This window comes from Anguilla rostrata, chromosome 1, assembly GCF_018555375.3.
Source record: "Anguilla rostrata isolate EN2019 chromosome 1, ASM1855537v3, whole genome shotgun sequence".
NCBI lineage: Eukaryota > Metazoa > Chordata > Actinopteri > Anguilliformes > Anguillidae > Anguilla > Anguilla rostrata.
The window spans coordinates 3,930,336-3,945,971 of NC_057933.1; the positions used below are offsets into that span (position 1 = coordinate 3,930,336).

Below are 15,636 nucleotides of genomic sequence, written 5' to 3' on the forward strand. Positions count from 1 at the left end.
AGCCCATGTAGATCATAGAAACCTTAGAATGAATAATGCGAACAGGCCATTCAACTCGTTCAGAACATAATAACATAAGAATACACAAAGAGGAGAGCAAACCATTCAGTGCATTTAGGACATAATACCGTACATAAGGAGGAGAACAGGCCGTTCAGCCCATCTAGAACAGCAGAGCGTAAGAATCCATAATGAGGAGAACATTCAGCTTGCCTAGGCCTGTCACTTACCTGCAATTTAGTGTGGCATTTTAAGAGAGTTTGGATTTTAACATAAGGGTTCTGCCGGAATGGGCAAAGGTATTAGTGACAGTGGCATCAAACCACTGTGTGAATGAGTGTGTGCGTAGGCACCTTTTTCCTATAAATAATTTTTCTTAATAATAAAACTTTCCACCTGACACCATTATTCTGGGAAGATGGGACATATATACCCAGGCGTCATATATGCCAAAAGACAAGGCGTTCTGCACGAGGGTCCTGAACCAAGCAGGATTACTAGAGCTGGATCACTGCGTTGAGTAAAACCCGGAACAGCTCTTTTTAAATTCAGTCCACGTTCCAGATTTGGGGAGGGTTCCGGGTTTTACTCAGTGCAGTTAGCCAGCTGACTCAGTAAATTCCGCTTTGTGAAAACACCCCCCAGTCAGGGCAGCTAAACTCCAGGTCCTGCGGGCCGCTGAGTCTGCTGGTATTTGCTCCAACCGAGCGCTACCCCGCCTGATTTCACTAATGAACTTGCTTCCTGAATCAGGGGGATAAAGTGCTCAGTGAAATCTGGTGGGGTAGTGTATGGATGGGGCTAAAACCTGCAGACACTGTGGCCCACAGAACCTGGAGCTGCGTATTCTACATTTACATTTTAGTTGTTTAACGGGTGCTTTAATCCAGAGCGACTTACCCAGTTTACATTATTTACCAATAATCCATTTTATACAGCTGGATGTTTACTAAAGGAGTTCAGTAGATCAAACGCGCGTGTGCATGCGCGTCTTTGTATTGTAGACATTTTTAAATGTCGAGATCCAGATTTGTGTTATTTGTTGTATATTCAGTTATGTCAATAGTCCAGTCTAGGACCCCATTGAAAATGAGCCAGCAAGGCCCAAATGTGGCTGTAAGCCCTGTCCCTTTGCCCTGTCAGTCCTAAAGTGCCCTAAAGTGCCACCCTGCCCCCCCAGCAGGTGCACAATAGTAAACCCCTGGTTCAGCATGTGCCTGCCCCGCATAAAAATACCAGGTATGCTACTGAAAAGAAGACAAAATGGCGAGGACCATAACAGACCAGTCGCAGAACTTTAATTCACTGTGTGCACAAACACGTGAGTGTGTGCAGCACGTAGCGTTCATCACTGCCTTAGTTCTGATTATTTATTTAGCGAACGCGAAGTCCTCGAGCCAAGCAGTCCACCTCCCGATCTGCTGCATGGAGGGTGACTAATCCTCCTTTTGGTCTTTGGAGAGGGCCAGCTTCAACGATGTGTTCCGTGGTTTGCTCCTCTCCACGTGCCCACGGCGGGCTTGGGCCGCTGCCCCACCTGCGAAGGCTGGCCAAGCAGGGGGCCGTGGCCAGTCCTGAATCTGTCGAGGGTTGACCACTGTCTCCTTGGGAGGTTGGTGCCAGGGACCTGTTGAGTGGGGTCCGACACCAGGTGTTTGTTTGGGGCATCCTTGGACTCCCAATCCTTTTCCCAATCAGACTGGGCGGTAAAGTCAGCTGGTGGGGTTTTCTTCCAAATTGGTCGTCTCGATGGGAGACGGGCGGTAGGTGGATTGAAGATGTCTGCGTGGATCGGTAGTAAGTGCGACTCGTGGGGGGTAATGTTGGATGGGACAGGGAGCCAGGGGAGTGGTGTTGAGCGAATAGTTCTGATTAATCATATATTTACACATTACAGAGGACGTCAGGAGAAGTAATTATATACAGTTATTATTATTCACGCCTCATTATTTGGGGCATGTTGGTTAAGACAATACTTATGAAGAGCATACTAATAAATATTGAATGAAATTGCAGACCTTTGAAACATGAAATGAAATCATTGGATTAAATGAATTTTAAAGTGCAGAGGTGCATCCTTCACAAAGCCTACAGTACATGGAGAAGACACTGCGTTTCTGTCGCTTTCAGAGATGCCGTTGTTTCAGTTGCTTTTTAAAACGGCATGAAAGTTCTTTGGCAGTTACGCTGCACCTCTTTGAAGTCAAGAACCGGTTCCAGAGTGGTCAAAATATGAACAGTGTTTGGACATTGGAGCATTGGAAGTGTCCTGACTCTTCTCTCTCCCTCATACCCTTTCTCTCTCCCTATCTCTTTCCCTTTCTCTCTCTCTACCCCTTTCTTTCTTTCTCCCTCTCTCAAAATGCTCCATTGGCATTCCATATTTCAGTGTATGTGTTGGCAAAACTTAACATAGACATTAAACAAGTACAATTCTATATGAAAATATTTACAGAACCAAATTAAAATCCTTATTGTAAGAACTGTAGTAATTAATAAAAAAATATGACTTTTACATACAAATGATTAATTTAACATCACATATAGTGATCAATAAGGGGGTCACAACTGTCCCTCAGTCAGCTACATATTGTGCAACCAAAATTTGGCAGCACCTTTCCTCTCCCAGAAGGATTTAGATTTGTTGTGATCCAGGCAGGTTTGGGAAGTTTGGGAATTGTTGAGAAATGTATCAAAATTTTCTGCATTTCTCACATTTAATGAGGAAATGTAGCTTTGTCTCTTTGTTGGAGTGTGAGCACAGCCTCCCTCTTTCTCTCTCTCTCTCCCATCCATTCTCTCTCTCTCTCTCTCTCAACTTCCTGTTTCTCTCCCACAACTCCCTCTCTCTCTCTGTCCAAGTCTCTCTCCCACAACTCCCTCTCTCTCTTTGTCCAACTCCCACAACTCCCTCTCTCTCTTTGTCACTCCCACTCTCTCTTCTTCCCCCAACCCCTCCCCCCCCCCCCCCACCCCCAACAGGAGCTCCAGGTGGAAAGGTCTCATCATTCCTGGACTGATAGCCCCCAGGCATCTGAAAACATCTGTGAGAAATACCCCTGGACCCGCCCGGCAGCCCCGCCCTCGCCCACGCCCCCGCCCGCACCGGGGTCCATTTCCTGTGGCGGCTGAGGGAGCAGAGCCACTGCTTCCTGTCCGTTCCCTCGGTAACCAGAGGGGGCGTGTCCTACTGAGGGGACGTTCCAGTCTGGGATGTGCTTGGGGGTCCAGTTCTGCTGGCTGGCATAGGGCACAGTGGGCACAGTCTGATTGGGCAGGTAGCTGGTCCCGCCCACCCCGGCGCCTGAGGACTCCTCCCCCAAGGCGCCCACCTCGGGCGCCGTCGCCTCCTCCTCCTCCTTCTCCTCCTCCACCTGGAGAAAGGTGAAGAGGCTGGACACCTCCAGCCTGCCGTCGCTCCTCCGGAACGTGGGGAGCACCAGAGTCCCGGACTCCTCCTCCTCCTGGTCGACGGGGACGAGTCCATTTGGGGCGGCGAGCTCCGACGCCCCCGCCGACACCTGTCCCAGGCACGGGCCGGCGCCCGAAGGGGTGGGGCCGTTCGATTTCGGCGAGGTACCCCCCCCGTCCTGCCGCTGGACGAACACCAGGCTGTAGTTGGTGGAGGACCCCCTGCTGTTGGACTGCACGTCTGGCTCCCTCTGCTGGCTGGAGTAGGACTTGCAGTGCCACGGCTGCTCGTCGGGGTCGCAGACCTGGGGGGTGTAGGAGTCGCCGCCGGGCCTGGGGGGGGCCGAAGGGGGTTTCTTGTCCACGCACACGTCTGTCACACGCGCGTACACCTCCGGGGTGGTGATTCTCTCTGCCGGAAAGCGGATCACTGGCAGCGACCCACTGCTTGCCAGATTTTTCTGTCAATTTCAACAAGAAGAAAAAAAAAAAAGAAGAGAAAAGTTACATTATGGGCGAATGACACCAATTAAAAAAATTCATACATCTGAAGTCACGTGCAAATGGTATCGTCTCACACACGTCTGTTCTCACTATCACAAATCTCTCGCGCAAGTGTTCGATATAGATGGTGCATGTCATTGTAAAAAACATTGTCGCTGGTGCTCTCAACAATAAATATAAATAAATAAATAAATAATATATATAATTTCTTAAGCACGATGACACAGACTAATTATTTTCCGCACTCCCTGCTGCAGTACAGAAGCATGAAAAAGCTTGAGGAAAGCTCAAAGAGTGAATGATCTGGGAAAGAGAAATCGAAACGACTTAAGTCTTTGGGTCCAATCCGTGTAATTATTAACTTGTGCCACAGTAATCACAGATAAAGCACTGATGAAGTAACTGCTCTCTCCGGGCAGCGCCCCAGCAGAGAGAGAGAGGGTTATTTATTTATTTATTTTATTATAAGCGGCAGCTATTTATTTAAGTAATAAACTGGGCGGAGTGGTTGTATGGGACTGCACCCAGAAGAGATTCATTTCCCGGAAGTGAATGCATAGCGACACTGCTAAGTACAGAGACTAGCTTACGGTTGCGTCATTGGTTTGAGGGAACCATGTGGTTGTGCGCACTGTGTGTATTGTAAATACACTGTGGGGGTCTCTACTTGGCAGAAGGTGTGGATTTGAGGTGGTAGTGTGCGTTGGTGCGTTTTGTGTGGTTTTGGGTTGTGCGTTTTTGACGTGTGTGGTTGCCTGTGTTGTTGGTGTAATGGGTGTGGAGGACGCGGAGGTGGTGTAGTGATGTGGTAGTGTTGAGTAAATTGTGTGTGAGTTGCGTGGTTGTGTTGTGTGGTGTGAGTTGTGATAGTGCGTGGTGTCGTGACGAGAATGCACATGGTGCAGGTGTCTCCCTGCATCACTGCACAGGGACCTGCGCGTTTATCTGAACAGACACAGGTGTGCGTCCTGCACGCCACGACAGTTGTCCACTGACGCCGCGCCCCTTACCAGCACGTCCGGCATGAGGGACTTCCTGCGCACGAACATCTGGCAGAACGCCAGGGAGGACGTCAGCAGGACGCACACGGCCAGCAGGGCGGGGATAGCGAGCAGCTCCGTTCTGTCTGTGAGGGGAAACAAGCAAGCGTTCCGCGGTCAGGGTTCGAGGGCGTCTCCAGGCCGCCTTCCCTGAGTCCCACACCCCATTTTGTCCGGGCCACGCCTACCTCTGTGACACGGCTGAGCGCTCTGAGCGTTCTGGCGCAAAATGGCGGCGTTGCATCACCCCTGATTGTGGTGTGTGTGGTGGGGGGGAGGTGCATGGGAAGGGATTGGGGGAGGGGGTGCTACTTATGGACGATGAATGAAATGGTAGAAACGAGAGATAAATTGTTATTGTCCCCCTGACCCTAGCCCTCTTAAGCTTAATGCACACAACACAATCTTTTGACTCACGACTCAGGAGAGCCCAACAGGGAGGCACTAGGGGACTGAGGGACTGGACTGGGGGGCTGGGGGGCTGGGGGTCTGGGGGGGATTGGGGGTGGGGCGTGGGGGACTGGCTGGGGTCTGGGGGACTTGGGGCCTGGGGGGCTGGGAGACTGGGGGACTGGGGGGGTGGGGCACTTGGGGACTGGGGGGGTGGGGGACTGGGGGACTGAGGGGGTGGGGGACTGGGGCCTGGAGGGCTGGGGGCTGGGGGACTGTTAAAGTCTGTTAAACACTCGCCCACCTGCGTGTGTGTCGCCATGGTTACGGAGAGGAACGCGGGCTTGCCCTTAGGGGCCACGCCTTCAGCACTCGGAGTACTGAAAAAATCCAGAGTGTCGCAACAGGCTAAAGGCTCTTTTTTTTTGTTTTCAGTGGAAACTTAAGGGAAGGAAGGAAGGAAGAATGGTTCCCGCAAATCAAGCAGTGGGAATTCCCCTTCCCAGCGCCCGGAGCTACAGTGGTACACCTCTGCCCCGAAGGCTCCCCAACTCCTGTTACAGCCAATCATCTTCATCACCAATGGTTTGTTGAAAACACAACATTACATTACTGGCATTTAGCAGACACTCTTATCCAGACTGACTTACATTTACATAGCGTCCATTTTATCCATCAGGATACGTACTGAAGCAATGCAGGTCAAGTACCTTTGCTCAAGGGTACAACGGCAGTGTCCTACCCGGGAATTGAACCTGTGACCTTTAGGTTACAAGCCTAGCTCCTTGCTTTTTCAAAATCTTGTCACCATTTGGCCTGTCCTTGACCTCCTTGTTTTCCACAAAGTTCCACAAGTTTGGTTTCTGTGACTCTTCTGGTTTCGTTTGGAAGGAAAACTAGGACACACACACAGGTCCTCAGACCCTAGCCTGGGAGCCTGTCTATTGAGTACATAACCATTTAAAAATTATTCTTTTAAAACTTTTTTGTTCATTTTTGTGGGACAGCAGAAATATCCGTAAAAAAAATAATGCTAATCATTAGCTGTATTTTGAGGCGTGTGGACATCTTACTATGCCCCAGTTAAATTTCTGGGCCTGTGCATAAAAATGAAATATTGCGTTCTTGATTATGTCTAAACGTTCAGGTTCAAAACGTAATTTTTCGGATCAACTATCAGCCATTTATCAGCATGGATTCCAACCTGAGCAATCTCTTTCTCTCTTTTTTTTTTTTTTTTTTGTGAAATGTTTCTTCGGTCAGAGTTCTAGAACTCCATTCCTTTCACATTATCACACACCGTATTTGTAATTTTACACCCTGAAGGGTTAAATGGCATCGACCCAACTTTGGCACGGAGTACAATGGCCCTCTTTTATTATCTAACCACACGGTGCACTCAGCTTTGAGCGAAGCGAGTTTTTTGCTTTTTTCGTTCCTTCGCTCATAATCCACGGTTGATTTGAGGAAGTGTCACACTCCTGACGTCGTTGTGATTGGACAAATAAATGCATCCATTCGATTGGCGGAGACAAGGAAAAAGGAGACCGTTGCCAAGACGCAAACAAGAAGCCTCGGTCAACAAAACGAAGCGCTACTGAAGCCCAAAAGGTTCGTGAAGCTGCGTTTGTGAATCTCGAACACAGCAACACTGTTTCACGTTGCTTACGACCGGGAAGCTACAATTAAACCACAAACACCACAAATAAAATGTATTGCACTATATACAGCAACACTTCAAAATATACGGACAAATATACAAAATATACAAATTATTTTCTGCTTTCAGTTACTTCTGTGAAATAAATTTACTATTATATTGTTTAAAATTATCGCACATATTTACAGTATATTACAGTACATTCCATTCTGTGAGGGGACCCAGCAGTCCTACAGAAGAGGGTTGTCGTTTAAAAGAAGGAAGTTTTTCCACACACACACACGCACGCACATACCTAAACACACACAGTCACTCACGCATGAAACCACATGCACACACGCACATGCACACACACACGCACCTGGGATGGCGAGGGTTTTCACAGTGCGCTGAAAGGCTTCGCTCTGTTTGTTCACAGGTAGCACATAGCGTACAGACACATGGTATTCCGTGTTGTTTTGCAGGCGGTTGAACTGGATCTCCGATGAATTTGTTGTCATTTCTATAATGACTATCTGTAGAAACACAAGGTGAAGACAAGTTGAGTTTCTTTTTCTTTTCTTGATGTTACAAAAACAGTTTGATTGTATACAGTTTGGTTGTTTATTATTTTTTGGATTATTATTTTTTTTTATCAACAGAGAGACCACTGGAGTCATTCAGAGAACTTCTGGCATATTGAGTTTCCAACTCTTTCCTTATTCTCTCTGGCCAGCCCATGAAATGAACGCCATGGGAGATTTGTGTAGAGCCAAAATGGCGTTAGGTGATCATAAAGAGATGTGGGTTGCCAATTTGATACAGGGACTCAGATTTTGGCCCAATTTAAAATGGTTACCAATGTGAAGGAAGAACCATACTCTAAAGCAATTAGCCATGACAGAAAAGCATGTTTCGAACAGTTAAACACGTATCAGAAAAATGTTCTTCAAAATGGTAAATGGTAAATGGACTGCATTTATATAGCGCTTTTATCCAAAGCGCTTTACAATTGATGCCTCTCATTCGCCAGAGCAGTTAGAGGTTAGGGGTTAGGTGTCTTGCTCAAGGACACTTCGACATGCCCAGGGCGGGGTTTGAACTGGCAACCCTCCGGCTGCCAGACAATTGGTCTTACCTCCTGAGCTATGTCGCCCCTAAAATAGATATCAACATGAAATGCTTCACGAAAATTAAACGTATCTGAAAAAAAAACGTTTCAAAACGGTTATCAACATGGCGGAAAAGCAAGCATCAAAACAGCTAGCCGTGACAGAGAATAGAGGAAAAGCACACTCTGGAGGACGAAAACCATCAGGAGCGCGTCTGACGCGTGCCGGGTACCTTATGCGTCTTGTTGTGGTAGGTCAGGTTGGCCTTGTAGCTGATGGGATCCGGGAGGATGAAGTCCACCATGGACTGGCTGGGGTCGGGACCGCTGGGGACGGTCACGCTCAGGCTCAGCGACCGAACGCTGGGGGTTATGGTCACAACGGGAGGACTCAGGACCGCTAGAGAGAGAGAGAGAGAGGAAGAAAGAGAGGGAGGAAGGTGGGGAGAGAGAGACAGAGAGAGGGAGAGAGAGAGAGAGAGGGGGAGAGAGGGTGTGGGAGAGAGAGAGAGAGAGAGAGAGAAGAAAGAGAGGGAGGAAGGTGGGGAGAGAGAGAGAGAGAGAGAGGGGGAGATAGGGTGTGGGAGAGAGAGAGAGAGAGAGGGGGGAGAAAGAGAGAGAGGGAGGAGGAGGGGAGAAGAGAGAGCAATCATATAAATGTGTTTTCATGTTAAACAGCATAGCAAAGTCAGGTATTTTCAATTAGAAATTTTATCTAATTTGGCAATAACTGTAGTTATTTGATGCAGATATGCAGTATATGTATATATATCGACAAAACATCCAGAATCATAGAATATCAAAAAGGCCAGAATTCTGTTTACATTTTTGCAGTGGCACAAAAACAGACAGGAAGTAGGAAAAAATGAATATAGAAAGAGAAAGAGAGAGAGAGAGAGAAAGAAGAAGGAATGATAGAAGGGGTGGAGAAGAAAGGGACAGGGAGGGACGGAGAGAGAGCGGGTGACTCACTGCTTCTCAGCGGGTGGAATCTGGCAGATTGGCCGAGCTTGACACCATTGGCCGTCACTTTGCCGTAGTAGTAATTCCTTATGTCACACAGCTCATTCGTCAGGTCACATGACAAGGACGTGATGTTCTGACACTCCTTCTTGTCCTTCCATTCTTCCCCGTAACTACAAAGAAAACATTATTATTATTATTATTATTATTATTAGAAGAAGAAGAAGAATAAGAAGAAGAAGAAGAATAAGAATAACAAAAAATATATAGTAATTTAGCTGAGTATCACATTTATTAATTTGTTTATTTGTTAACATAGTTGTTATCTTATCCTGATACTAGGATAACTGAATGGTGTGTTGAATCATAGCCGTAATGGGGCAGCTTTGGCAGAGCTAATGGCTCTGGCACAATAGAAATGCTTGTGTCGTCCCCTCCAATAATCAATGAATTCCTCAGTCAGATTTACTCTTTTTATGACCGCGGCTGGTCTTGAGGTCTCAGTGGGGTGGTGTTGTGCTTCACATTCACATTGGGTATTAAAAAAAGAACCTCCAGGGGTCCATGGACCCCCTTTTCAAACCCCTGGGGGGTAAAAATATCAGAGGTGACTGGAGCACGCCACTCATTGGCCCTCATTTGCGAAACATGCATACGATCAGATTTGACCGTAAATTGCGTGTAAGGACATTTCCATTTATCTTCTTTTTTTTCTCTCATCTGTATTTGTTCATGGCTGCTTCCTTATGCAAATCACATGAACAGGATTACACATAAATTTTCTATTTTGGGATATGCACAAAAACAAAGGTCTGCGTTATGTGTTACAGAGTCCACGTTAAACTACGCGGTCGCTCCCTGCACTTGGATCTGTACTTCCCTCTAGGGTTTTCAACACGCTTATTCCTGGTTTTGGTTATACACTTTGTTGCATGTCGATCTGGATAAGAGCGTCTGCCAAATGCCTGTAATGTAATGTAATGTAATGTCATGAATCTCATATTGTTTTTTTATTTTTGGTAGGAATATTTTTAAGAACAAAAGTGAGAATAATTTTTTTGTTAAAAATTTTTGTTCATGTATGCCTTTGTGCTGTAGTTGATATATGGAAAGCCAGTCAATAGAAAATCCAGGACACATCACATCACGCTAGCAAGCTTCAGCTCTGGCAAGAGCAAGTCAGCTAATGGAGGAAACCCACGCAGACACAGAGAGAACACACACACAGAAAGGGCCTGGTCAGATTCAAACCCACGACCTTCTTGCTGTGAGGTGACAGTGCTGCCCCACTGCACTACAAAAGCTGATTTAATTCTGCCCATAGGAAAGGTCACCCCCCCAATTCCCGCCTCTCCCCGCTCACTACACCACAGGTTACGCCCCTGCTTTAAATCCCTCTAGAACTGTCGTTGCGACCAGCAGCTATTTTTTGAAAGCGAGCCGTTATTTAAATTAATTATTGCGATGCTGTTGTCTCAACAGCTGTTTTCCCTTATTGTAAAATGCCCTGGATTACAGCATCTGCTAAACGACCATTAAAACTGTTTTCCATCCATGTTTCGTTTTTTGCATGTCCTTTTTGCATCTCGCCCAGGATGAGTAATAGAGAATATGCATATGTATTTAAACATTTATTTAAAATGATTTTGCCATTATACTTGCCTTATGTGTCATGAAATGGTATTACCATTTTGTAAACAGGCTTGCCTCTACAAACACGCTTTTCATTATGATAATGTATGTGTTATATTTTAACATTGATTCTAATTCAAATTGAATTTTTGGCTCAAAAGTAAAGCAAAAGGAATTTTTATTTGTATTGTTTATACAATTGCTTCACATAACACCGTTTATTTTTACAGGTTTGCATTCCACCAGCAGTCCAGAAGTGTTTTTATAACATGAGTCAGCACTTTACAAATACAACGCCCACATTCTTTCTCTTTTTAAACTTTATCTTTGCTCTTTAAGTACCTCTTCATCACTCGTTTTGAATCGACTCTTATTGACACTCAGAAGAGGCACAACCGCAACGCTATAAATAGCTCAGGATTGTTCTTCATCGTCTTCCTCAAACACATAGAATGTGAGTTTAAAAAGGCCACACGACAAGCCAAGTTCTCATCTGCCAAAAAAAAGGCAAAGGACGACGATGAGGAAGTAGTAAAAAAAAAAAAAACTTGTCAGAACCACATACTTGCAAGAGGATTCTGGGACTAATACCTCCAGCGGGCTTTCCCAGCTGAAGGTGCATAATTTGCCAAAAAAAAAAACAAAACTGTGGTTTCTCTTGTCTGCTTCCTTCCCCAAAGGCAGGAAATACCAGCCTTTCACCGTGAGAGTTCTGCAAGGGCATGGATGTTCATCGGATCCAGGCCAAAATCGAAAACAAACGCAGGCTGAATGCAGACTGAAAAGTCGAGGACGGATGTTGACTGAATCCGATAATAACTAATCAAGGCTCGAGTCTAATACACTCGCTTATTCTTCTCGAACACTCTTTCAGACTCTTATTACTGCTTTCTCACGCTTCGTCATCTCTTTCTTTGTCCCCTTTTCATCACTCTTTTCATTTATTGGCTTTTTTTTTTTGCCCGTTCCTCTGTTTCATAGCACAGTCGCTTTGTGGATTTTGTTCTGTAGCAGTTTTTTGCTCAGAGAACTTCAGAGTGCCGGCTTTGAATCGTCGTGTTTTCGCGTGTCTGTCACGGTACTTTGCAATTACGATTTCTTTGTGTTTTTGCTCGCAGTTTTTCATTTTATTCGTCACCAGCCATAATACATCAAGCCGCGCTCACACCGTGATTACCAGACTGCGTGAGAGGAGGTCTGTTCAATATCATTTGATTGATCGGCTGAAGTGATACAGGGGATCACGCTGATTAATTGATCAGGCTCTCCGTGGAGGGGGGGAGGTGAACCAGTTTGTTTGAAAGCCGCAGTCGTCTAGAAACCACGACACATTCATAACGAAAACACAAAAAGTAATCGTGTAAGAATCACAGAACATAAGCTCACATTTTCGATACGGTCACACCTGCTTTTTCCCTTCGAACACTTCACAATGCAGGAATTAGGAAAGAAAACACATTCTGGCTTTGTGCAGATATTGGTACAGAGTGTGCAGTCCCTTCGGGACACGCTTAAGCCTTTAATTTAGACTTGAGCACATAGATCCACAACAAATAATACTGTTCTCAAACTAAAGCTGTTCTTTGTTGAGTCAAAACCCTTAACCTTCATTCGCGTCACACTTTCTACTGAGACACTGTCACAAAGATGCTTTGCAGAGGAAATGGACGAGTAAGTAAATTAAAAACTGGATTTGAGTAAATTAAACACAAAAATTTTAAAAGCGCAATACACTTTCTACGTTCACAAAAACAGTCTCGCAGACTTAATTGCAGGAGCAGCAGACCCAGATGTGCATAGCCAAGAATCTTTGATTGTTTGTTCATTGGAGCATGACTTGCACATTACTGGTCACAAGTAGCACTTATTGTCCAGTTGTGCAGCAGTGTAGTATAACGGGTAAGGAGCTGGTCTTGTCACCTACAGTAAAGGTCACAGGTTCATTTCCCAGGTAGGACACTGCCGCTGTACACTTGAGCAAGGTACTTAACCTGCACTGCTCCAGCATAAATCCAGCTGTATAAATGGATGCAAATGTAAACGCTATGTAAGAAGTTGTGTAAGTCGCTCTCGACAAAGATGCCTGTAATGTAATCCATGCGGGGATGTGATTTGGTGATGCTCATCACCAAAGAAAAGGAGAGGTCTCACCGGACCCATACCCCCCCTCCCCCCGCCCCCCTCACCGAAGTACCCCCCCCTCGGTGGCACACAGGTACTCACATTTTGTACTGGACGCTGTAGCGGACCGTGGGGTCCTGCTCACCGGGCCAGCGCAGTCTGTGACGGAAATCTCTGGATTCCAAGTACACAGTATTATTCACAGACAGCACACCCACTGTGGGGGGGGGAAAGAAAAGATCAAAGATTCTTATGTTTATCAACTGATGGGGGTTATTCTTTTTTTTTGGGGGGGGGGGGGGGTTTACAGTCATAATATTTAGCGCAGTTGCAATAAAACATAATTTGCGTATGTGTTTGTGTTGGTGAGCGTGTGTGCGTCCGTGCGCGCGTGTGTGTGCATGCGTGTGTGTATGCGTGAGTGTATGTGTGCATGCCTGTGTGTACTCAATATGTGTGCACAGATGTGCACATGTGTACACACACCTGCATCTCCCACGCATACAGTGTGTCGCTGTGGTTTACGCTTTCACGCTAGTGAACTTCTTTAATTTTCTCAGGCAAGACAGTTCTATTTCCTCATGACCTGTTGACAGAAGCCACTTCCTCGTGCGGTGCATTTTCTCTAATATGCTTACGCTGTGTGCATTCACATGGAAACCACAGTCATCTAACTACACACCTGCAAAGAATGTGATGCCTGTGCCCGTGATGCTCACCCAAACATCTCTCTCTCTCTCTCGCTCTCTCTCCCCCTCCCTCCCACCCTCACAGGTGCCCAAAGCCACTAACTTCCTGCAGAACGAGCTCAAAGAATCTTGTCACTTTGGAGAACGTGGACGGCCTTTACTGTTACACACAACAAAACATTCGCAGATAGCTTACTGGCATACAGCTGTTTTATTATTCTATTCCAGCTACTGGGAAAAGTAAGAAAGAGAATCTGCCAACAGCGGACCGCCTGTCGTCGTGTTAAGATGTGTTACACTTCTCACAAATAAAAGTCATGCGCTGCTGTTTCTAGCGATGAAAGGGAAGAGCAAATTGAAACAGTGCATTTGTGTTTCCTGAATGAGATTTATAATCTTTATAATTATTTTATTTTTGTGCCCGGGAGTAATGCACTCTGGCACCCTCTCTTTCTGCTTCTCTCTCTCAAATTCTTTCAAGTTCAAATTCAAAATGAAATTATTGGCATATTTTATGTATGTATTGTGTTGTATTATATGTTTTGTCAAATCGTAATAATCAATCAGTATAGCAACAACAATAAAAGTAAAAACAACTACAATCATTTTGAAGAATAAAACATAACATACATAAAATGTATACCAGTACTAGCAGTGATAACAATAGTGACACTACTAATAGCAATTATATGTAATAAATAATACAAATATACGTATATAAATTAAACACATGCAGTATTAATTAATGGGAGTCATGGGTCAGTGCTGTCCTCCCTTCTGTGGCAGATAGCTCTCTCTATCTGTCTCTCTCTACCTCTCTCTGTCCCTTTCTCTCTGTCTCTCTGCAGTTCTAGCCCAGTGCTAAAGCACCTGATCCAGCTCATCAGGCAGTTATGTTCTGTTGTGAAAGGAGAGCCTGGTCCCACACTGCCCCCCCCACACCCCCAGGAGACTGAACACCCCTGCTGTACACTGCCAATGCACTTATAAAAAGAAATGCATAACGGAAGTAATCTGATAGTTAAAAAATAAATACATAGATAAAACAAACACAATTTTGCTACAATAATGCATGTAAAACAACATGTTTGGACCAATATAGTATAAACCCATTTACTCTGATATGAAAAGAATCCTAATTTATTAATAATTCATTGATTAAAAAAAAACAATCTAAATACCCCTCTTGCACTAAGAAAAATCATACTCAGCACTAATAAAATAACAAAATAAATCACAGTTATCTGCAAATCATAATGAATGAGTCGCTAAGATTGTTTGATTCGGTTGACGATTGGAATGTCGTCCTCGCCTGTTCATTTAACTGACACTTTAAATCAAGTAACATCACAGGAGAAACGTCCACGACTCAAAATGGACGTAGATTTCCACGGACGATGTCGACCGGACTCACCGACACGAGACAGAGCGAGGGCAACGACCGTCCACCGCCACATAGCTGCGCCGGGCGCGACGAGACAAATCCGTAAAAACTCCAAACGGCAGAGAGGGTCTCTGGGCTGAGCTTTCCCAGAATGCCCCGGGGCTCCCCGCGAACATAAGTGAAGGGGAGGCCGAAAGCTTCTGGAAGAAATTCCAGGAGAGATCAATCCACGGATAGAGGAGAGGAGAGGAGAGGAGAGGACGTTTCACCAGCGACGCACACCGCAGCTCTGTGTGTCACACACCTGTGCGCACCCGTGCCGGTCTTACCTGTACATGCCGTGCGTACGGGGAGGGGGGGGGGGCCCTTCCCCAGGTGCGCACGTGAACTTTGGAACTGTCTTATCAACCTGTTCCTGTTTTTTTTGTTTTTTTTTCGGGTCCCTCCCACTCTGAGCACGTACGACTTGCCCACTCCACTTTCCACACCTCCCTCTTCTGGACTTTCAGGTTTGGTCACATTGCTTTTGTTGCAAAGTTCACTGGGAGCCTTTTCTGGCCTTTACTGGTAAATAAAAAAACAAAACAAAACGCCGAAAGAAAGTGAAAGGAATTCTCGTGAAACTTTTCACACCCACGGCACCCAAACTGCGACACACGTGCCACAGAGCATCACATCAGCCTACTGGGGGGGTTATTCAGAAGCACCATCACCGACTGCTGTTCTGATTTTGCGATCTTACACAAATGAGA

General features: G+C 45.7%; 1 protein-coding gene across 1 annotated transcript; it reads right to left on the reverse strand.

Moving 5' to 3' along the window:
- Positions 1 to 2,991: 2,991 nt before the first annotated feature.
- ifnlr1 (interferon lambda receptor 1) lies at positions 2,992 to 15,252 on the reverse strand. Its single transcript, XM_064353556.1, has 7 exons — positions 14,915 to 15,252; positions 12,914 to 13,028; positions 9,068 to 9,231; positions 8,329 to 8,495; positions 7,367 to 7,520; positions 4,926 to 5,041; positions 2,992 to 3,872 (listed from the first exon to the last, which is right to left on the reverse strand). The coding sequence occupies exons 1-7, from the start codon at positions 14,955 to 14,957 to the stop codon at positions 3,006 to 3,008; spliced, it is 1,626 nt and encodes a 541-aa protein (XP_064209626.1). The 5' UTR covers positions 14,958 to 15,252; the 3' UTR covers positions 2,992 to 3,005.
- Between the last annotated feature and the right edge of the window lie 384 nt (positions 15,253 to 15,636).